Below are 23,894 nucleotides of genomic sequence, written 5' to 3' on the forward strand. Positions count from 1 at the left end.
CTGCTCACATAAAGAGCTAGAACATTCCAGTGTCCAGAGGCCCTCAGGGTCCTTCCCTAAACCCTCCCTTACCCTAAGAGACTCGCTCTTGCCTGCAAGGGGCCATGTGCCTACAACTTGATCCTGTATGTATACAAGATCACACAGTACACACCGCCTTTTCTTGAGACAAGACTTGCAATGTAGCCCAGGCTAGATTAAAACTCATTATTTAGTCCAGGCTGGCCCAGAATGCCTGATCCTCCTGCCTCAGCCTTCCAAGTGCTGGGATGACAGGCCCCGCACAACCCTGCACCATGCATGTGAGTCTTAGCTGTGCCTCTATAACTATGGGTTCTACATCCAAACACATTCAGCCAACCAGGGACCAAAAAACCCTCGGTCTGTACTGAGCATGTGCAGATGTCTGTCACGGCTGCCTGGGCAACACAGGCTGACAGCCATGTGCACCTAGATACAGAAGGCCCCCTGCATTTACAGTTTGTTCTGGAGTCCAAGCTGTTTGTATGAGCTGGCCTCACCCTCCGTGGCCCCGCCCCATGGCCCCACCCTCTGCGGCCCCACCCTCCATGGCACCTTAGTGTCTTCCTCTGCATGTCCTCCTCTGTAATGCCATGATACTGCAGTGTCTCATTCCACACAGGGTTCCGAGTGTTGCGCAGGGTCTTTGTACGAAGCTTGTTGGACTAGAGCCCCAGGAGACAGACAGACAGACAGTCAGGCACCTATCAGCAGAGCCAACCTGGAGACCCTCCTTGAACATTCCCCCTTAAGTGAGAAAGCTTCGGTGTGTATCTTGGAGAGACAGACATGGTTTATAGCAGAAATGCCGTGTGTTCTGAGGCAGGGGTGTGGGGATATTTCCTGAGTCCTCAGAGAGTATCCTCTAGGCATGAAAGTCCTCCAGGGAGTGGAGAGGGGAGCTAGCCTCCTTTCCTCCCTCCCACAGCCATGAGCATGGGACCCAGAGCTTTGCACATAGTAGGCAGGTGCTCTAACACTCCGACTCTAAAAACTCTGGCTGGAGCTCACTAAGCTGCTCAGGCAGTCCTGCCCATTCCCCTGCCTCAGCGCCTGCCCATTAGCTGGGGTTATAAGTCTGTGCCATCAGGCCTAGCCTTTTAAAAAACAGTATAAAATTTTTCATTCCACTCCCAGAGAGAAGACTGGAAATATACCTACAACACAAGAGGTGGCTGGATGGCCCGAATTCACACTAATGTGTGAAGGAATGACTGGAATTACATGGGTTTTGATAGGCAGCAAAAGTCACCAGTGGGTTGGAACAGGAGAAGGGACCAAAGTTAGTCACAGACAGGAGTGGGCATGTCCTTGACTCAAAGACAATGATAGGACAAAGCATGTGTGTACATGTATGTGTATATATATGTGCACATACATACATGACTGTGTGTATATGTACATATGCATGCACATATACATGTAGGTATGTTTGCATGCATATGTGCATGTGTGTACATACATACATACATGCACATGTGTGTATGCATGTGTTTAAACATGTATATATGCATGTATGTGCCCTCTCTTACCTTATTAGGTATTTTAAACTCACAGCACTGTGTAACAGGCACTGACTCAGGAACATACAACCTTGGGCTCCCCCTCCCCGCTAAGACACCCATGCTACCTCTGACACAGAAAAAGCAAACCAGCAGAGTCAGAGAGGCAACTCCCAATTCCAGTTCCCACTTTTTTTTTTTTAATCCCAGAGCTAAGAAAGGCTCTCGGGGGAGCAGGGAAGAGCAGGGCTCACATCCCTCCAGCAGCACAGTAGTATCCAAGGACTTAGCCCTAAACCTTGGAAAAGATGCTGCTGCTGCCTCAAGAGTGTGTGTGTGTGTGTGTGTGTGTGTGTGCGCGTGTGTGCATCTGTACACACATGTGTACACACATGCACTGGCTGTGACTAGCTAAGGGGCAGGCAGAATGAACCAGCACTGGGGCCCACAAACATATTTGCATGTGTGTGATTGCTCCCTCTTGGCCTCTGGCAGCTGCTGCCCTCCAGAGTTTTGTCCTGGGGGCGCTGCCCCTCACTCCCACTGTGAGGGCTATGCCCATTGTGAGATGGGGTGGGGGCCTCAGGCTCTGAGCTGAGCCCGTGCAGAAGCCAGGGCCTGAGTACCTTGCTGGCTCCAGGCAGCAGATGAAGCTTCACATAGGGATCTGCCAAGCCATTGGAATCCATGGGCTTCAGTCCCTGCAAGAAGAGGAAGAGGCCTGAGTCCACCAACCACAGTAGGCGATGGCACCTGTCTCACCTGGTGGGGACAGAACAGAAGGATGCTGTATCATGAAGATAGTGCTGGCATCAGGTGCTGAATTGAACGACTTGGCACTCCCTAGCTGTGTGGCCTTAGGAAGCTTTCTGTGCCTCTCTGATCATGGTTCCGTGCTGTTGAGTGGAGGAATGTGAGTCTCTTAGGGAATGGAGGGGACATCCCAGCATAGCTAGCAGAGAAGGGGAAGCTGGGGGCAGAAGCACTCCCAAATCCAGAGCCTGACCTTTGCATTCATTTGAGGCCTCAGTTTCCCCACTTGGAGAGTGAGTCTTTATCTCTCCTCAAAACCTGGAAAAGGTGTTTGTATTTTATCATCATTTTCTGAAATGAGCTAAGCTGGCCTCACTCACCTGAGCAGCCCTCAAGCTCTTGTAACTCAGGTATACTGTCCACTCCACCCAGGCTGAGGCAGGAGTCCTGCCCATGACCTCAACTTGCTCATCTGTGTGATGAGGCCATTGTGTCCACAGGTTGGTGGGGTTCAGGGAGTAATGAATGAGATCTTGCCTTTGAAGATGAACCTCATCTCTCCAGGGATATAATCCCTGGCATTAGCTTTCAGGCCTCAGTTTCTCCATCTGACTAATGGGGCTAATAAAAATGCCTCCCTTGTCTGATCACCGAAATGGGTGGGAAGAGAGAATATATATACCTGAGCATTCACTACGAAACCCGCTACACTTCAATAAGTGCATGCTAAAGAAATGGCTTTGGAGGGAAGGTAGACTGATGTAGGACTTGCTTTAAGTATATTGCCTCTTGTTGACCTTCCCAGTGTCTCAGACTGGGACATTTGAGGAGTCAAATGGAGGCTTTATCATTTCTACTGCAGGCCAGCAGGTACAGCAATACCCATAGACGGCCCATCACTTTGTACCCTGTTTTCCCAGTCAGTCTTTGGGGAAGGACACTACTGTCACCCCCAGTGAGCCAGAGAGGGTTAGCCACTCCCACCTGCCCCTAGTAGCACAGCAGCATGAGGTGGCTTTAGCCAGCATCTGCTCTGGGGAAGTCTGGTCCAGATCTTGCTGGGTTTTCCTGGGGTCCCAGACTTAAGTTCATCTTGGGGGGTTCCCCCAGGATCTGGAACCATCCAGTTCATCATCTCCACACACCCCAAAGCCGTCTGCGGTGCCTTCCTCCCCTTCCCCATGCCCTGCCCCCCTTACTATCCACAGCCACACACACACACACACACACACACACACACACATACACACACACACACATTGCTATTCCTGCTGGACAAAGACATCAGGAGAAGAGATGGAAAACCTAGAATCACCAAGTCAGGCTGTCATTAAGTCTTGGTAATACCTGCAGTGTTCCCTCTGGGATGCTGTGGGTAACCTGGGCAACCCTCACAGCTGAGCTGCCACCACTCTCAGAAGCAGCCACAGGACCATTCCTAGAGGAAGCCCCCCCCCCCCACACACACACCACCACCACCAAGGAAGTCTGCCATGGCTGACGACAATCCTGTTCTCATCTCTGTCATTGCCACAGGTCAGTGATGGTGGGAGCTGAGCCTGGGATTCATCTTGACCTGAGTCTCTTAGGAAAACCAGAGCCTCCCTAGGGATCCCCACACACCTTCGCCCTGATGATGGTGCACTGCAGGTTGCTGTTGTCTTGGTCATAGAGAAGGCTGAATTCCAGGGCACCCAGTGTGGCTGCAGGCAACAGAAGACAAGAGTCAAGCGAAGCATTTGCTTAGTCAATTCACGAGCATTTCCTGGGTGCTTACCAATGTGTCTGGCCTCAGCTAGACACTGGGACCACAGAAGAGAGGGAGGGCAGGCCCTGGTCTGATCCTCCATCTATTCTGGCAGATCTCTCTCCTTGGGGGTCCTTCCACCATCATTTATAAATGTGTTTACTTAGTGACTTCATCTCCTGACAGATTGAGGTTACCCTGAAGACAAGGGCTGGGATGGCTGATTGACCACTACGTGCCCCTACTGTGTGCAGGGCACATAGTAGGTATTCCCGTGTGTGCTGAAGGAATGAATGAAAGTCAGTGTTTGCTGTTTCCCTTCCTAGGAATGCTCTCCCACGTCATTCCCGCGTGACTCATACCCTCTCAAGCCCTCCAGCTTGGCTCAAGAGTCACTTCCTAGAGAAGCCCTCCCTTAAGCAGCCACTGGAGAGATCACTCAGCCTGCGATGAGCTCATTCATCGTTGGACTCTTTCTCCCCTGTTGCGTTTTGCCCTAATGTCCTAGTGCCTGGAGCAGCTTGAGTCTCAGGATGCGAGGTCAATAAATCCTCGTCCATGACAAAGATGAGCCAGCAAGGAACAGAGAGAAGCCAAGCTTGCTGTAACCAGCCCTGCAACTGAGCATTCGTCAGGGCAGCCTGGAGGCTCGGAGAGGTCACACTTGAGAGACAGGTGACTGAAGGATCATGGAAGAGCGGCCAGGATAAGGACCAGGGAGGGCAGATACGGAGTGCTGTTGAGGCTGACAAGACAGGTGGGTTCCCCTCTCAGGCTCCCCTCTCCCTTCCCTGAGACCACAGATCCCTGACTCTGGAGAGCACCCGTTACAACAGGGACAGCTGCTACAACACACAGTGTGGCCCTCGAGGGACTGGAGCCTTTTTTCACTTGATAGCTGTGCTGGTATTTTCACTCTCTAGCTGTGCTGGTTGGTTTGTGACAACTTGACACAGGCAAGAAGGGAACCTCTATTGAGAAAATGTCTTAACAGACTAGCCTGTAGAACATTTTCTTAGTGAGTGGTGCCACCCCTGGACTGATGGTCCTGGGTTCTATCAGAAAGCAGGTTGGGTAAGCTACGAGGAACAAGCCAGTAAGCAGCACCCCTCCCTGGCCTCTGCATCAGCTCCTGCCTCCAGGCCCCTGCCTTGACTTCCACTCATGATGTATTACAGCCAGAAGATAAAACAAACCCTTTCATTCTCAAACTGCTTTTTAGACATGGTGGGGTTTATCACAGCAATAGAAACCCTAACTAAGACACTGGCCATTTCAGAGACATAGGGAGCCTTTCCAAGACTATATGTAGAACGAGAAGAGAGAAGGTCCTGTCTCCGTGCACTAGGGACGGGAAGTAGGAAATGTGATGGCCCTGGCTGGAGGGCTCCATCATTTGAATAACATAGCTGCCATTACTCCTGTGTGCTCAGCCCAACACAGTGTTGTCCAAATTTACTAAAGCACTTTCCCTGCAGTGCCTTGGTTTACCCAGCCATCAGCTTACACAGGAAGCAATACAGATTAGTGGGTCCCAACCAGGTCATCCCACCTCCCAGTAGCACCCATCCTGGCTGTTTCAGTCATAGCAGAAGAAAAAGCCCTATGTGGTGAGGGGGAGGCGTTCACACATGTATGTGTGTGTGCGTGCATGTGTGTCCTTGGCCCTCTGTGTCTGAGTCCAAGAAGGACACAGTAAGCACCTAACAAATCATTGGGTGGATGATGTCCCCGTCATGAGGGGGAAGAATGACTGCAGATAAAGACATACGTTAGACACAGAAACTCGCGCCTTTGTGGGGCTGTAGGCCACCAGATAATTCTGTTTGGTAGCTGGCTGCCCCACTGAACCTCAAAAAACAAAACGAAACAACAAAAAAACAAAAACAAAAACACTATAGGCTTTAAGTGACTCAATGACTCTGCCTCCAATGCGCTTTAACCCATGAAATGTGTAGTTCTGACACTGACCACATGGTGGCGCTCACTGGCCACCCCAGCGCTGGTGAGTTACTGGGTTTATCTCAATGGTAGAGCCCTTTCCCTGCACACTCAAGACCCTAGCTTTGATCTCCAGAACCAAAGGATTTTTAGGGTACATGTGTTAGCAGTTAGGGGGCATCTACAGACCCTAGAATCCCATTTCTGCCCCCTTGGGTTCAGTTTCTGGAAGAGTTTTCCCAAATGCCCCCCACACCCCACACCTCGGAGCCACCTACTTGCTTCATCAGAGTCATAACTATTGGCTTCTTCCTCCTCCTCCTCCGCAGGTGGTGGCTGGCGAGCAGGGGCTGCCTGGGAATAGGGGGCTGCAGTGTGCGGCGCTGCCTGGAAGCCCCCCGCAGGTCCTGTCCTCTCCTCTCGGGCTGGGGCGACAGCCCCTGGATAGCCAGGGTCACTTGGAGGAGCCTCTGTGGGGAGAAAAGAGGCAGTGTTGAGTCTGTCATAGCAATTGGCTAGAGAAAGCTTCTGGAATGCAGGTTCCCAGGCTGCACTCAGAATGAAAGGCAGGCCCTGGCGTTCGCAAGACCCGGGCTAAGGGGGTAATTCGGATAAGACCCAGACAAGACAAACCTCACAGGGGTGAATCAGTGGTGTGGACTCAGCTAGACAGTATGAATCAGCCTCAGCTGTGTGACCCAGGGCCAGTTACTTAACATCTCTGAGCCTTAGTTTCCTTATTTGTAGAATAGGAGTTACCCAATCCAGAGTTGTTTCTATGGCAGTCAATATTAGTTGCATTAAACCTTGAGAGTCCGTGAAAAACAAGTTACCATGTAACCATGACAACCAGGCATCTGAGACCTGCCTGTATGTGGGTCCAAGTAATCACTGTTCATTTATCCTGGGCCAAACACACTTCAGGCTCCACAAAAAGTGTTTTGTTTCTTAAGCTAATTTTAAAAAGTGTTTTAGTTGGTTTAATCATCACAACAAGACTATGAAGGAAGTCTGAGCCTGACTCCCACTTTATAGAAAAAAACCCTAAAGCTTAGAGAGATTTAGTCACTTGCCAGGAGTCACACAGCAAGAAGGGAAGAACCAGGGATGGTACCCAGCAGGCTATGCTCTGAGCCACAGAAACTGGCTTGCCAGTGGTCAGAGGTTTAGAAAGGAGCTGCTTCAGCCTGGTCAGACCAGTCTTGGTGACAGCCTGAGTAGATGTGATCCTGTAGAGCCTGGGACATTTCACACTTGCCTGTGCTCTGCTCCGGAAAGCGTCCTGGCCCAGGAGTGGCCCTGCTGCCCCCAGGGGGCCCTGCAAGGGGAAGGAAAGGGGGTGGTGATGAAGACACACTTCCTGGGTATCTGTCCTTCCCTCTCTTCATACACAGGCTAGACTGAAAGCAGACAATGGTGTGGAGAAGTTCCTGGGGATGTTAGGAACTGTCCCTCTGGGGGGGGGGGTTACTGGCATGGGAGAAGCCCAGGTTGAACCTCAGCTTGGAGATCTCCACCACCCCCCAACCCCCGGAGTCCCCACTTTTACATCCTCCTCTGAGATGTGGAGGAGTTACCACAGGGAGCCCTGTCCCTTCGTGGTGGACAGGATGCTCCACCCAGCCCTCCCTCTGCCAAAGTCCTGCTCTAAGTGGGGTCTCCTCCATCCCCAGGGTCTAAGGAGAGAGCTCAGAGCTCAGCACTACAGAGCAATGGGACCGTGGTCACCGCTGCGGGGCACAGGGCACATGGTGGCTTAGTGGCTGGTACCTGGCTGCACCGGCTGAGGAGGTGCTGGGCTTGGCACTGGGGCTGGGGCAGGGCGGGCTGCCTGGACTGAGTTAGCTCGCCTCAAACCTGCATGAGGAGGAGAAAAACAAGATAATTCACACCACACATACATGCACACACACACTACACATACACCACACACATGCATGCACACATACACACTACACACACACCACACCCATAATATACACACACACCACACACATGCATGCACACATACATACTACATACCACAGGCACACACACACACCACATGCATGCATGCACACACATAATATACACACACCACATGCATGCATGCACACACATTACACACACCATACACACTACATATACCACACGCATGCATGCACATACAGTATACACACCACACACACACACACACACACACATCATACCCCCACATGCATGCATGCACACACATAATACACTCACATCACATGCATGTATGCATACACATACACCACACACACACACTACACACACACACTACACACACACACACTCGTGGTGCGCACTCCCTTGAGGCTCCCCTGGATGCTGTCCTGCTCTGCTCCCAGCCCTCCTCTGGCCCCTCTGTCTTCTTCTCAGTGCCCAGAACCTCTGGGCAAATCTCAGCAGAGTTATTGAAAAGCACAGGTAAGCTGGGTGCAGGGAGGCAGGCCTGCCATCATACTCCAGTGGCTGAGGTAGGAGACTTGCAATTTCAAGGTCTGCCTGGGACACAGAGTGAGCTCAAGACCAGAACCCATCTCAAAATAAAACAGTAAGACGGGCCCATGAGTTCAGATTAGTGCGGTGTGCTTGCCTAGAACCTGCCCCCATGAGTTGCCGATGGGGGTAAGGGAGATATTACATGCAGAGAGTTTAGCCATGTGATCAGTGCAAAGCGGGTGCTTGTGCCATGAGTTAGTGTCACTGATGAATCCTGATACCATCCATAAAGAGAATTGATGAGCCACAATAAGGGGTGGCTCTCTGTGAGTTTGAGGGCAGTCTGGTCTACATAGTGAGTTCTAGGCCAGCTGCGGCTACATGGTGAGACCCGATCTCAAAAATAAGAAGCAAGTGAACCAAAACCAGCAGCTTGCCTTAGATGCTCGTGCCTATAGCACTCAAAAGAGGGTGAGACAGGAGGATTGTTGTGTATACCAGTCCAGCCTGGCTACACCAGGAAGCCCTGTTTCCAGAACCAACTAGGCAAGCAAGCCTAAAACGCAAAACAACTAAACAAGCCAGATAGTTACAAGTGTTGTCGAAAGTATATAGAAACTGGGTGGGTTTACTATCGACAGAAATGTAAAAGTAGTCTGTCTACCTACATAGGAAACAGGATGCTGGCTTCTTTTTTTAAAAAAACAAAAAAAGTTAAATATAGAACTGCCCAACTTTGGGACATTCTCGCTTGTAAGTCTCTACTCCAAAGGCTTAAGTGGATATTTGTCTGAGGTGTTCATAACAGCACAGTTCACAACAGCTAAAGGTAGAGGTAGTAACAGCCTAAAGGCCCTTGGTCTGAATGGATAAATAAAATGTATGTCTATTCAATGGAATATTACACAACCTTAAAAGGGGAACGGCAGCCTGAGAAATGCTCGCACATGGATGAACCTTGAAGGTATAGAGCTCTCAGTGAAGTGAGACAGATGGCAAAGGAAAATGCTGTGGGATTCCACTGAAGTGTGTCAAATTCACATGTAAGAAAGAAGAGAATTGGAGGTTCTGGGGAAGGGAAGAGATCAAAGAGAAGTTACAGTTTGATGGCTACAAAAATCTCAACTTGAGATGAGGGAACATTCCGGAGGTGGATGGTGGTGATGGTTGCATGACATTGTGAGTGTGCCTGGTGCCACCAACCTGCATGTGAAGAATGGCCAAAGCAGTGAATTAAATATAGTAAATACTGTATGTTTTGCAAAATCAAAAAGCATGGTCAATATAAGCCTCACCTCTGGAAGAGAAAAGAGATCGGGAGTTCGGGGTTAAATAGATTCTGGTTTTCACTCACTGTCAGCTGTGTAGCAAGAGTCAGAAGAGCCATCACCTTCCTGAGTCTAACTTTTATGTCTGTAGAGTTGGGATGATGAAAGTCTCCCACTTGCCTGTCGGGGCTGTAGCGAGGAGTCCTTAAAAAGTTCTGGGAGAAAAGCTCTGAGGAGTGTCTGATACACAGTAGATGCTCTATAAAAGTACTCTGGTGGTCAGGCCTAGGACTCTGTCCTCTGTCCTCTGTCCATCTGAGCCCTGGGTTCACCAGCAGGTGTGGGCAGCAGATGGTAGGAGCCCAACCCTACTGTCAGGACGGAGGGAACTGAGCTTAGCTGCTCATCAGGCTGAAATGTCCACACAGGCTCATGTGTCGAGTACCTGGACTCCAGTTGATGGCTCTATTCTGGGAGGTGGTGGAAACTTTAGGAGGTGGAGTCTCACTGGAATGAACTAACCACTTCCTGTCAGCCACTGAGTGAGCTACTCAGCTCTGCCCTCCTCTCAAGGACAGGCTGAGACCTCTGATGCTGTGAGCTAAATTCTTCTTCCCTTCTTTGAGGTTCTGTCCTTTATCCTGACACGATGGTGAGGGAAATAAAAAGCTACAATTTAGGGTGTGAGTACTGAGGCAGGAGTGAGGGTGCCCACTTGTAGTCCCAGTGCTTGGGGTCTGGTGCTGAGGCAGGAGGATCATGAGTTCAAAGCCTTCTTGCACAGATAGTGAGATAACTTCTCTCTCTCTCTTTCTACAAGTGCATGTGTGCATGTGTGTGTGTGTGTGTGTGTGTGTGTGTGTGTGTGTGCATGTGTGTGTGTGTGTGCTGGTGAGTAGATACCAGAGATCAATGTGGATCCTGGTCACTGGGACACCACACTGAGACCCATCCCCTCGATATAAAAACAGGGACACTCTCCTGAGGCTCAGACACTGGCTCACAAGAAATACAGACCCAGGCTATTAAAGTCAAGCTGCCAAGATTCTCCTCATCAGGTATTTCAGAGTATAATCTACTGGGCCATGATGGTAGCACCTGTCAGCCAGTTATGTCCTGGCCACATTATCCTATCCATTGACACTGACAGCTGAGGCCACAGGGGAAGGTAATTAAATGGACGCTCACTTTGCTCAACGCCAAGTGACCTTTCCTCTCATTCCGGGAGTCAAGCAAAACAAAAACTCATGTGTTCTTCATATGCCATTTTGGGTCAAGAAGAGTTAGGATCTCAGTTACGTCTGGAGATAGATTTGTATGACTCCTTGAGTATGGACCAGAATAAATGATGCAAACATGGGAACAAAATATGGTATACAGTAGGTGTTCAATAAAGGCAGCAATGCCCACCTTGCTCACCTGCTGGGCTACGGCTGGTGTCTCCAGTACCCCCACCATGGGCATGGTCCCAGCCCTCAGAATCCCGGGCGGCTGTACTCATCCGTGCCTCAGAGGCCCTACGCGTGGGAGGCCCATGGCTTCCTCTCCCAGGAGCAGAGGTGAGGTCAGGGCCTGTAAGGAGAGGCATGGCTTGCACAGAGAGAGGGAGGTGGTAGAATGGGGTCCCAGAATGGGAGACAGTTGACAGAACCCACCTGGCTTCTGCCCTGGGGGCCTCCTGTCCTCCATGTCACCTGGGGAGAGAGAGAGAGAGAGAGAGAGAGAGAGAGAGAGAGAGAGAGAGAGAGAGAGAGAGAGAGAATGAGAATTGGAATACAGGTTTCCTGGAGTCCACAGAGTCCACAGAGTTCTCACTCCAGGGTTCCACAGTGAGCTCGCCCTCTCTTCCCAAGAACCGCTTTTGAAACATTAAGTATGTTTCCCTCCAGCCTCTCCCCTGAACTGGCTTGTTCTTGGTGTCTCATTCCCTTATCATCATGAAGACACAAGCATAGACCTACAAAACAAAACCTGTCTCTTCTACCTATCCTGGCAGGTGTGGCCAACCTCTGACATCATAGCACTGTAACTTGTGAGTTCATGATCAGGCACCACAAAGTTATGTTACAAAAAAAGGGGGGAGGGGTCTAAAAATTTTTATGTTCTAAATAAATCTACAATTTTATTTGGGACTGCACCCATAGCTACCCTGGGCTGCATATGGCCTGTGGGCTGGGGCTTGGACAGTCCTAGAAGAGGGAGGGAAGGTTGACCAGGAGGAAGGATGGTAGGTGGGACTGCACACTCCTGAGGGACACAGTGTCTGTTGACAACTTGGTGAAGTTGTCTTCAAGAAGTGAAAAGGCTTGTGTTGCCTTGAAGAAAACCTTTGGCAACAGGCTCCGTGCAAGGCACGCTTAGAAGTCATCCTATGAGAGGCTGGGCCAGGTGCTTTGATTTGAACCCTGCATCTCTAGCTCTCTTCTGAGAAATGTCCCAGCTTCAGCTGGAGCTTAACATCCAGTGTTAATTGTGATTATTACAAGGGAGCTTAACATCCAGTGTTAATTGTGATTATTACAAGGGCTTTATCTGGCCAGTCCAAGTGGTACTGTCCAAAACAAATGTGACTTTATGAAGTCATTTTTCTTCCTGCTTCTCTCTCTCTCTCTCTCTTTTAATGATCATTTTAATTATTAATAACCACACTCGGATAACAGCCTTGATATTAATAGTGCTGATAATTAATTTCTTTTGCTATTTTAATTCCTATTCATCTTTCATGTTTAATTAGTCCAGTTTCAGAGTTGTTTATACTCAACAGAAGAAACAGAAGTGGAAAATCAAGCATGGTGTGGCACACTTGTAACCCTGGGAACTTGGGAGGCAGAGGCAGAAGGTCAAGGTTCAAGGTCACCAAGTCCTCAAATATGAAGTGAATTCAGAGAAGCCTGAGATCCATAAAACTCTACCCAAGAAGAAAAAAAAAAGAGAAGAAAGAGAAAGAGGAAAGAGAGGGGGGAGGGAAAGGAGGGTAAAAGGGAGAAGGAAAAGGAAGAGAAAGAAGAGGAGGAGATGTAGAGTAGAGGAAGAATAAATACAAGAAAACCAGGAATTTTTTTTTAAAGCAGGCCCAACTCCCGCTGGTTCCAGGATATATTCAGGTGAGAAATTCTCCCAATTTCTAATTTTAATTTCTTCTTCTTTTGTACTTTTCAATTTCCCACTAAGGAAGATGGCAAAGCCACTTGGCAAGCTAGCTTTTTTTTTTCTAGAAAGTTCCTGTACTGCCCTCCCAAAGGAGGTTCAAGATAAATTGTGAAGGGGCTAAGGAATCCTAGATTAGGGGCCAGAAACTAGCGACAGGTACTTTGCTAGGATGCCTTCAGGTAGACCAGTTGGCTTGTACCTGTCCAGGGTGCTGAAAGGGGTTAACTTGGTTCTACCTCGAGCTGGAGCCCTGGCTGGATGCCTGGACTCAGGTGTAGGCTGCTCCTGGGTGGCCGGTTCACCAGCAGGCTGCTGGGGCTTGGTCTTCTTTATAGGCATGGGCTGTGGAAGGACCTGCTTGGGGAAACCTTTGAAGAACCATGCTCCTGAGCGCTTCCAGACCTGGGAAGGAAGGGAGACATATGGGAGACATGGCAGCCAACATCTACTTTTCATCTTTGCTCCCACAGCTCATGGGCATGACACTGGGCACATGTCTCTGTCCCCACATCAGCCTCACAAACCTGAAGGCCATTTTATTGATGGAGAAAGTTGATTCTTTACCATGTCAAGGATCAACCCAATAGCTAAACAGGCAGAGAGGGGAAGAGCTCAATGCTCACTCTCTTATCTTATAACTGTGGCATTGCAGTTGATGTAAAGAAGGTTGGGTGAACCTGTAAGCCTCAATCCTTGGAAATGTGGAGGCAGGAGAATCAGGAATTCAAGTTTGAGGTCAACCTGGGCTACACGAGTCCTTGCCTCAAAGAGACAAAGCAAGTGATCTGCTTCCTGACATCTTGTTCAAGACTTCAGGCCTCTATAATAACTTCAAGTTAGAATGATGTGGGGACATCTGGAAGATCCCCACATTCCATCTTGCTATATCCCCTACAGAGTTGCCCAGTATGGAACATAATAATTGGGCTTCCATGACTTTGGTCCTGTGGCTTGTGTGGCCAGAACACAGAGGAATTTGCAGATGTGGAGAGGGAAAAGTCACTATGTCTACCCCCTTGACTTTCTCCCCACTGTTGGATGGTGATGACTCCCGTTCCCTCCACCTATCTTCCTGAAGATCTGCTGTCTCACCAGCCAAACTCATCGCTTTGATGTTTGTAGACGGCGTCTCATGGAGCCACTGTGTGCTTGAGGATGCCCTTGAACTCCTACTCTTCCTGCCTCCACCACTCCAGTGCTAAGATTACAGGTGAGCACCACCATGCCCAGTTAGAGACAGAATCCAGGGTCTCGAATTATTAGGCAAAGACACTACCCACTCAACCACATCCCATCCCTGAGCCAGTTCCATTCCCACCAAACCCACAAGACACAAGAGCCAGGCTAAGCCCCCAGGCTCCAAGTGCCACCCTGCCCTACTGCCTCCAGGAAGAGGCCTGGCCACTCACCTCTCTCTGCTCAAGGCAGATCTTGCAGAGCCATACCGGATGCGGACGGTTGTTGGAGGTCTCAACCCCACACTTGGTGCAGACATTCTGTGGGCAAAACACATCCAAGAAGCACACCTAGGTGAGGCGTGCTTTGAGCTGTTGGGGGGCTAGGGACGGGCAGAAGAAGGGTAGCAATGGGGTTCAAGATCTTTTAGCGGGAGCAAAAGCCTGAATCCTTTCTCACTTAACTCGGGCAAGGCTCGTTAGAATAAAGTTTCACTTTGGGTCTTGCTGTCAATGGCAAGAGCTGGATTCTTTCCCAACTGCTGGAGGAAACGTCTCTAAAAGAATCCACCCCATGGGGCTGGATTCTCAGCCACCACACGGAGGAAGCCATTGGCATGATGTTTAAGAAAAAAGAATTCCAGTCTATTTTTGTTTATCAGCTTCTTTCTTTTCCCAGAATACCTGAGACTACCCTAGCTGTGATTACAAGCCCACCCACTGCAGCAGACGAACAGTATCTGAACAACAACCAGACAGGACAAAGGGACAGTATACTCTGGGATGAGCTTTCTAGCAGCTGAGGGCAAATAGAAAAACCTAGGTGTATACAAAATTGTCTCTCAATATGGCTGTGGTAATATACATCTTTCAGATGAACTTTCCCCAGTACTGTGCCCTCTAGGCTGTATGGTTCACAAGGCAGGAGACCCAGAGCATGATGGGTATCTCTAGCTGGGTGAGTCGAATCTTGTTCTGGAAGGGTTCAGGAGGGCGGGGTAGGGGCTCGGGGAGGGGTTTCCCTGCTTGAAAGAATGGCATTGAAGTTCAAGGAATCCAAGCTGGCTGGAGAGAGGCTTTCTAAGTCTTTCTTTTAAAAAGTAAGTTTTATTTATTACTATTGTGTTTTTGGAGTGTGCGTGTGTCAGAACTCTATGGAGTCCTTTTCTGCTTGACCAGGGTTCTGGGATTGAGCTCAGGTCACTCGGCTTGCACAGAGGGTGCTTTTGTCTGCTGAGCCATTTTGCCTGCCTTTGCTAAGTCTCTTGTGCCTTGATGTATGTCAGGGGAACACACATACATGTCTAAACTCATGTGTTCATGTGCACACACACAGACACAGAATGATGTTTAGACGACACACTTTTCTTGCTAACTAACCCATAACCAGGATCCTCATGCCCCAGACTCCTGAGTTCATCTTGCATAGAGCTCAGCTCTACGGGGACATGCAGACCTTCCAGGGGAGGAACCAGGACCAAGGTGACCTTGGGAGACTGAGCATCCTACACAATTCACATCCCTGCAGCTGCCCTTCAGGAGGCAAGCTCCATCCTCCAGACCCCAGGCTCTCAGAACCACAGTCCAATCTCCCCTCTCCCAATCCCCCTTTCCCATGTAGGTGCCCAGCAGGAAAGGAAGGGAGCTAGATGGTGGTACCTTCTTACAGTCTTCACACACGACACAGGCCGAGCCCAGCATACCCAGCTGTTCCCCACACAGAATGCAGCGGTTCACGCCATCTCCAGCCACATTCTTCCTCATGGTCTCCAGACGGTCCACCAGGCGCCTGGAGCAGAGACAAGATAGTAGGGAACCCGACAAACACACACACAGAGGATCAGGGGCCTCCAGTGTATCCCATGCAGAGAGAGGCCCTCCACTTCCGAGTCTCCATTCTTGAGACTCTGACAGTGGCTGTGGAACCTCTCCTGGCTTCCAGGTGCCAGCACTTTCAGAATGTCTGACCCACTCCAAGTCTGGGCCCCTCAGCAGCCATCTGTGCTACCAGCTTCAGGCTCAGGCCTTTCCTAACTCACGCCACCTCTTCCATAGAATGGCTTTCTCCAGGGAGCTGCCTTCAGAGCTTTTGAGTCCAGCTAACTGTGGTACGTGTGCGCTCAGCCATCGTTGCAAACATCTGGAACAAATGCTCTCAAAGTAAGCTCACTGCAGACATGGGCCAAAACACAGATTCTGGCACATGGATCTGAGGTAGAAATTTCTAGAAAGCTCTGAATCAATGCAGCTTAATGCTGCTGGCCCAGGCTCCTGCCAGACACTGAAACTGTCGGCGTAAAGAGCACACATATGAGCACCCTGTATGGTCTTTGGCCTCTGGATTTCCAGACATATCATCTACTAATTTCAAGCCCTCTCCATGCCTTTTCCTTCAACCAAAGATTTACTGGTCCAGCTAGGTGAGGTGGCTCATATCAGTAATCCCAGCATGAGGGAAGTGGAGGCAGGAGGATTGCTCTGAGTCCCAGGTCAGGCTGGATTTCAGGGTTATAGAGTGAGAGTCTGTCTCAAGCTGAACAAATAAAACAAACCCCAAAGGCTTATTGTCTTATTATAGGACTCAGATGGGCATGGGGGGGGAGGGCACTGGAGCTGGACGTGGCCATTCCTTTGAGGTTTGTAGCTCACAGTGAAGAGTGGGAGATGGAGCCCTGGGAACCACAGCCTCCAGAGGGGTTGCCTGGAAGCTTGACCACCACCATCAAATATGGACTCCTTGCAAGTGTGAGAACCTGAGTTTAATTTCCCAGAATCCAAGTTTAAAAAAAAAAAAAAGAAAAGAAAAAGAAAAAGAAACGGGCATGGGGATGCCTTCCTGTAACCACAGCACTGAAGAGGTAGAGACAGGAGACCCCTGGGGGGCGGGGCTCTAGGCTACCTGAATGTTTGGCTATGCCCTAATCGATTTTTTTTTTCTGGTCCTGGGAATGGAACCCAGGACCTCATGTGTGCTAGGTTAATGCTCTACTCCCGAGCCATGCCCAGACCACACTAGCTCCATCCCTTGCCAGATAGGAAGAGGTGAGGGGGAACCTCGAGTGAACCCTTGTCTCCATATGCTAAGTGGGAAAAGAGCCCCAAGGTCTGGGGTGCAGAGTCAGTCAGACTGTGGATGTGAGGTCGGAGGTGTTATGTTGTGTGCACCAGAGAGAACAGAAAAATCAAAACGCTGGCGGCCACCATTGTCCCTGCCCCCTCCAGAAACATCATTTTTTTCCTCCCCCATTTTACCTCTCATGGGGACCCACGCCACCTTCCATGAGACAAGAAAAGGACATTCCCCACACTCAAGCTATGCAGCTGAAAGGCTAAAAGGTGCGAGTGTGAATTCTGCCTCAGCTGCGCTGGTGTTTTCCTAATTGTGGCTGGTTATTCAGCGTCAGCTGAGAGGAAATCCCAGATTCACAAAACAACTCCAGAGAAACAGCCCCATAGCCCTTCAAGGGACTTACAAACAGACCCCGTGAAGTCTTCCAAGCAAGACCCCATTGTCTGTCTGTCTGTCTGTCTGTCTGTCTGTATGTATGTATGTATGTATGTATGTATGTATGTATGTCTCTTTCAGCCTGGCTAGGCCAAGCCACAATGGCTCGTTAAGCTCTGAGCACTCAGTGGCTTTGTGCCAGCCATGAGCTCCAAAATTCTTCCTCCATCCCCCCCCCCCAGACATAATGGTCAAGTTTGTCACAGTAGTAGCCCACTCTCTAGTACCAATTTCTGCGTGATGACCCCAGAACGCTGCCTACTGGCTTGCCCCCTTGCTAGGCTCACATTCAGCCACTTATGCTTCCCAGGACCACTTTGCCTAGGGAATGGCACCACCTATGGTGGGCTGGGCCCTCACACACCAATCATCAATCAGGAAAATGGTCCCCATAGACTTACCTGAAAGCCAATCTGATCGAGGCATTTTCTGAGATTCCCTCTTGCCAGATGACTCTAGCTTGTATCAAACTGACAAAAACACTAACCAGTCCAGTGACCTTGAGTGGCCTTGGCTCCCCTGGTACCCTCTGCCTAGCTTCTGCTCTAAGGAGGGTCACAGAAGCCACCCCTCAAACCTCCTAATGTGGGTATCACTCGGAAACCTTAGGTCCTAGAGACCATAACACCCAGATGTCCCTTCTGGTCCTTGGCACTGAGATGGTCCCTGGGGCAGCCCGATTTTATGGCTGTCTCCTTTCCACTCATCCTCTGCTCAAACACCCAATTAGCTGGCCACTGTCAGTAGCTGTCACTCCTCAGCTAGGTCTTTACATGCCCAATTAACTTTACGACGCCTGGAAATCTGAATTTTGTGCTTTCTGTGTTCTCTGGTTCTCCCATGTGTCTCTGTGGCCAGGGTGCTGCTGTTGGCTTCAGAACCAATCCTTATGTCTTGCGAGAGGCTGTGGTGACTACAGAGCTCAAGGTCTGCTCTAAACAGACCTTCATAGGACAATGCTTCTCAACCTTCCTAATGCTGCAACCCTTTAATACAGTTCTTCATGTTGTGGTGACCCCCAACCATACAATTATTTCATTGCTATTTCATAACTGTAATTTTGCTACTGTTATGAATTGTAATGTAAACATTTTTGGAGATAGAGGTTTGTCAAAGGGGTTGGGACCCACAGGTCCATGGGACTACCTGTGCCCCGGCATATGTAGTGCACACTTGGAAGAGCATCGTCTACATGGTCTAAAACCACACCTTTGCACACATGGCCACGGCTCTAGGCTCTGAGGAGAAGCCATCCCCAACCTGCCCTGCTAAGGCCAGCAGCTATGTGTTTGTGAATCTCAAACACATGGAAGCCTGTGAAAGCCCAAGCTGGCCTCCGAGACACCCTTGCCACTCTCTGGGCTGCCAGTTAGTGATGCTGGGGACCCTGAGATGTAGAGGTGACAGATGGCTTTCTGCTGTAGCAGGGAACAGCATAACAGAAGCCTCCCCGCCTACCTAGGGGCCGTGGTTCTGTGCACTGGTTCCCTAAACCAGCACGGAAAGTGCCTCCACTACGGGGTCCCACCAACAAGCAGGCCACGGCCGCCCTCTCCCTCACAGTGATTCCCAACACAGGTGGTGGATGCTGTGCTGTCTGTCCATCTATCTGTTTCCCACTTCCTCTCCCCCCACCCCATCAATTCCCGAATCCCTTCACTCACTCTTTGCCTCCCCCTGACTGCCAAAGGGGGGGGATATTAGTGTGGAATATGTTAAGCTTTGGGGCTGTAATTTTATCAGGAATGGAGATGGCCCATCTACCATGATCAGGAAATGGCTGCTCTGGTGGAAGGCAGACCCAGGCTCCCAGGCAGGGCTCTCACAACCAGTCCTTAAATGACCAAGCTGACCCCATGCACAGCAGGCATTCAGGGCCTGTGCCTGGCAGCTCGCCAATTCTCCCATCTCACCTTGGGGTATCTAGTGTGCCAGGTGCTGTGCTAAGTACTCCCCCCCCCCTTTTTTTTTTTTTGAGTAGTGAGCACCTGTGAGATTGGTTCTGCTAGTCACCCCTGCTTTACAGACTGGGACACTGAGGCACGCAGAGGGCCACCCCTAGCAAGCGGCACTGGTGGCTGGTCTAATTGCCTGGATGTCGGATGAGGGAAATTTCATGTCATTCGGTGCTTAGGGCTGTGGCTCAGTCTGTGCCTCTCCACTGTTTCAATCATGATAAATGGAGCCAGGAGAGAGAAGCGAAGCAATCAGTCAGACAGATACCGGAGACACCTGTGAATGCCTGTCTCCCCACGTCCCTCCACCATCTGTCAACTCCCCTCGACACTTGCAGTCCCTGGAGGCAGCAGAATGTGAAAGATGCTTAACTCCAGAGTCTCACGTGGCCACAGGAAGGCTGTGCGCACCTGGACATGGGGCTTCAGGTTCCCCAGCTGTTAGGCAGCAATGAACCTTTCTCTCCCTGAGGACGTTACACGGATGAGAGGATGCACAGAGCATCTGAGAGTTCATGGCCCAGGGTGCAAGAAATACCTCTCTGTGGGACCGTAGAAAAGGGCTACAGTGGTGGGCTAGCCTGGGCTCTTGTTCCCAGTTCCCTCACTTGTTAACTGTGTGGCTCCTGGCATGTTGCTTAACCTCTCTGTGCTTCAGTTCTCTCATCTAGAAAACACTGATGGCAATAATTTGTTCTGCAGCACGGGGTCACTGCTGAGGCTATGAGTGCCCTGTTTGGAGCTCTAAGCGTGGGGCAGACATTAGATGATTTAGCCCAGTGTTGTTTTCCATCATTCCCCTAAAAGCTGGCTATGATGTCAGCACACTCCTCCACTCACATCTTCTGTTCATGAACCATCAGCAAAGGGACACGGGAAATGGTTTCAGCCAGGGATGACTCTGCCCCCAGGGAACGGTGGTCAGTGTCTGGAGCCACATTTGGTCATCACAGCTGCTGGGGTTACCGATAAGCATCTGGTAGCTAGAGACCAGAGATGCTGTTTAAACAGCGTACGGTGCACAGCACAGCCCTCAATATGAAGAATTCCCCAGGCCCACATGCAGGTGGGTATTGAGGTTGAAAAGCAGGGAGTGAGAGGGGCTTGGGAGCCGACTTCACCGATGAGTTTACAGCCCACCCACAGTCACTCAGTGTGTCCATTTACATTCCCTTGATGGCAGACACAGAGCCAAGTCAGAAAACTGTCATCTATTTTGGTATTAACAACAGATTTTACAAAGTGTGTGTGTGCGCACGTACACCCGCGCGATCACGCAAGCTTGTGTGTTTGTTCAGTGAGTCTCTCACTGAACCTGGCTGGTGCTCATTGATTCTATAGGCCAGTGGCCGATCAGCTCCTGGGACCAGTCTGTCTCCATTCACTGTCCCCAGCTCCCCAGCCCTGCCCCCTCCCCAGCTCCTGCTGGCTTTTATACAAGATCTGTGGATGCGAATTCAGGTCAGCACATTTGCAAGGCAGGTACTTTACTGAGCCAGCTCTCTAGCTTTGGGATTTATTTTCTCTTTCTTTCTTTCTTTCTTTCTTTCTTTCTTTCTTTCTTTCTTTCTTTCTTTCTTTCTTTCTTTCTCTCTTTCTTTTTTAAAGACAGACCTCACGCTAAGCCCAGGCTGACCTTGAACTTGAGATCTCCTGCTTCAGCCTCCAGAGTGCTGGGATTACAGGCATGTGCCAGTAAACAGACTAAGGCTAAATGGATACTGGAAAGCACTTGTCTAATACTTGGGGAAACTGAGGCGCAACTCAACATTTTTAACATTGGGAGGTTACAGAGTCATACTAAACCTGATGAAATCTATAGATATTTGCTTCTTCTGGGAAAAAAAAAAAAAAGAATGTGTGTATAACTATGTCCGGAACACTGGGTGTCTCTGACCCTGAGTCACATCCATGGAAGTCCTGGGCTCCGGACTAAGGAAAGAAAAGCTGGTGTAGAAGGGAAGAGACTGAGCTGTCTGTCTGTGTCCTTGTCCAGCCCTGCCAATGACACCTGCCAAGGAGAGATACATTGTGGAAAAGTCCAAGGAGATACATTGTGGAAAAGTCCTGTGCTAGACAGTTGAGGGGGGTAGCAACCCCAGCAGGGACACAATGGATCCCATAGTAACAGGTCTTTCTTCATCTCTCTGGCTTCTCCCTCCATCATCCAGTCAGGATGCCAAGGTTAATGATAAGCCCTAATTACTTTTTTTGGAGTCCGTCTGTTTCAGGAAGCTGACCTCGAACAGAGCCACCCAGCTGCTGCCTCTTTGGAAGCAGGAGACTCGCAAATGCCTTGGAGGGGATCCAGGCGGGAGGAAATACAATAGGAACACAGAAGGACAGCCTAATGGACAGAGACTGCCACTTACAGGGAGTTGGGGGGGGAGGGCAGGTGATCTTTTTTTTTTTTTTTTAGGCAAGTGTTCCATTCTAGACTTACTGTGCCTTTGCCACTCAGAGGAAGCCCCTAGCAGCCATGTTTCCATGGAAATGTGGCATGGCTGTGTTTTGCTAAAACACATGGGGTGAGAGTTTTTTCTGAGGCTGTTGTATCCCCCATCTCAGATCCCCCTGGGACAGCCCTGCCACTTTCCCTTAGTTTCCTGTGTGTGCCCAACTCCCCCGAGGTGTTTCCAAAGATGGCAGGCAGTCTCATCTTCCCCGGCACGTCTCAGCCATGGAGATAGGACCTTTCCCTTCCATGAGAGACCATGGTCTCAGTCTGAGACATTTAATGGACTCCACTTTTACACTTCTTGCAGTAAAAGAGCCTGGCAGGGTGGGCTACTGAACAAGGAAGGAGTTGAGGGGTTTGGGAAACAAGAAGACACAGAACCTTCCGGTGGGTGTAGTGTAATCCTACTGGCAGGTGAACTGAGCAAGTGAGCGACCCCAGCCAATGCCCCATGAAACAGAAAAAGCACCCAGCATAGCCATGCCTGAATTCTTAACCCTTTAAATCATGAACAATGGAAAACTATATCTTTGTGGCTTTAAGTCACTATTTTTCCCCCTTGGCGTTTTGTTGCATAGCAGTGAATAGCCGGAGAACCTGGTTAAAAGTAGATGTTTCCCATCTCATCCAAATCTGCTTTGCCTAATGGTGGAGGAGGGCAAACCAGGAGCCTCCACATTGTGCCGTGAGAGGGAATGTGTACAAATGAGGCAGTTGGATAAAGTTCGTTCCAGGCCATTAACTGTCTATCCTCACATCCTGAGCAGAGCAGAGCTGGGCAGATGGGTAGAGGGTACATGAGCATTTAGACACTTGTGATGGAGCTGCGGGAAGACAGCTTGAGACTCTGCACAGCCCCAGGGCTCTCCTGGGCTCTTGGTTCCAACAAAACTGTCCCAATGAGGAAGCAAAAGGCCCTCCCGGGGAGACTTGATGCTCTTCTCCCTGTGAACTCAGAGTCAGACACAGATGGTGGCAGCAGCACATGGGGCAGATTAACAAGGCAGGAAGGAGTCTGCTGGAGAGGCCACCTGCTAAGCTTGAACTCTTAAATGGAAGTTTGGGGTTGGGGGCTTGCAAGTGGGCTCAGCAGGAAGAGGGGCTTGCTGCCAAGACTGATGACTGGAGTTCAATCCCCAAAGCCGCACAGTGAAAGGGGAAAATTGGTCCCCCAAGAATTGTCCTCTGATATCTGTACATATACCATGGCATGTAAAGAACTTTATTTACAATCCTGTCTCTCTGAGCCTTAGTTTCTCCTCTGTACAATAGCATCCACTCCATAGGGCAGAGATGAACAGGACTGTGTTGAATCAAATGAAGTTCTATACTACAGGGCTCAGGGCTGGAGCTCAATGGGTAGATAGCTTGTACAATGCCTGAAGTCTTGGGTTTCATTCCCAGTACTACAAAAACTGGGTGTGGTGGCACATGCTTGTTACCCCAGAACTCAGGAAGTAGGGGTCAAAGGGTCAGAAGTTCAAGGTCATCCTAGGCTACATAGCGAACTTCAGGCTAACCTGGGCTACATGAGATGCTGTCTATAGGTAGATAGGTAGGTAGGTAGATAGATAGGTAGATAGATAGATAGATAGATAGATAGATAGATAGATAGATAGATAGATAATAGATAATGGATAGATAGGATGGTAGACAGATAGCTAGATAGATAGATAATAGATAGATAGATGATAGATAGATAGATAGATAGATAGATAGATAGATAGATAGATAGATAGTAGGAGCAGGACTTGGCACATAGTAGGTGCACAGAAAATGCCCCCCCTTGTGGGGATTATTTTCTATGTTATTCAAAGTGACCTCATGCTGTCCCAGATGGCTTCACTTGGGTAACAGAAAAGAAAACCCAGGGATCAGGACTCAGATAGGGACAGGAATACCTGAAATTCTAACCCACTTAAAAAGAGCCTTTTTCTTCAGAGACACAGCCAACAATGCAGGGTGAGGTCCTCA

At 49.7% G+C, this 23,894-nt stretch overlaps 1 protein-coding gene and 1 long non-coding RNA gene across 8 annotated transcripts in view; one reads left to right on the plus strand and one right to left on the minus strand.

The window, feature by feature from the left end:
• Window positions 1-23,894, minus strand: part of Rph3a (rabphilin 3A) — a 69,618-nt gene that overhangs the window by 7,664 nt on the left and 38,060 nt on the right. For 4 of the 7 annotated variants that reach the window (XM_011248186.3, XM_011248188.3, XM_011248185.3 and 1 more), the window contains 11 exons: window positions 15,662-15,791; window positions 14,237-14,323; window positions 13,064-13,229; window positions 11,333-11,371; window positions 11,088-11,249; window positions 7,735-7,821; window positions 7,223-7,282; window positions 6,243-6,434; window positions 3,900-3,979; window positions 2,150-2,224; window positions 577-686 (listed from right to left, as the gene is read on the minus strand). In XM_011248186.3, the coding sequence (XP_011246488.1) occupies window positions 577-686; window positions 2,150-2,224; window positions 3,900-3,979; window positions 6,243-6,434; window positions 7,223-7,282; window positions 7,735-7,821; window positions 11,088-11,249; window positions 11,333-11,371; window positions 13,064-13,229; window positions 14,237-14,323; window positions 15,662-15,791 (1,188 nt within the window). The remainder of the gene's footprint in view (window positions 1-576; window positions 687-2,149; window positions 2,225-3,899; window positions 3,980-6,242; window positions 6,435-7,222; window positions 7,283-7,734; window positions 7,822-11,087; window positions 11,250-11,332; window positions 11,372-13,063; window positions 13,230-14,236; window positions 14,324-15,661; window positions 15,792-23,894) is intronic. The other 3 variants (NM_001302344.1, NM_011286.3, NM_001302345.1) reach the window with 1 other exon arrangement.
• Gm32185 lies at window positions 2,129-4,606 on the plus strand. Its single transcript, XR_387678.3, has 2 exons — window positions 2,129-2,436; window positions 4,350-4,606. It is a non-coding gene; the product is annotated as a predicted gene, 32185 (long non-coding RNA).

The sequence above is a fragment of the Mus musculus genome, chromosome 5 (genome assembly GCF_000001635.26).
Source record: "Mus musculus strain C57BL/6J chromosome 5, GRCm38.p6 C57BL/6J".
NCBI lineage: Eukaryota > Metazoa > Chordata > Mammalia > Rodentia > Muridae > Mus > Mus musculus.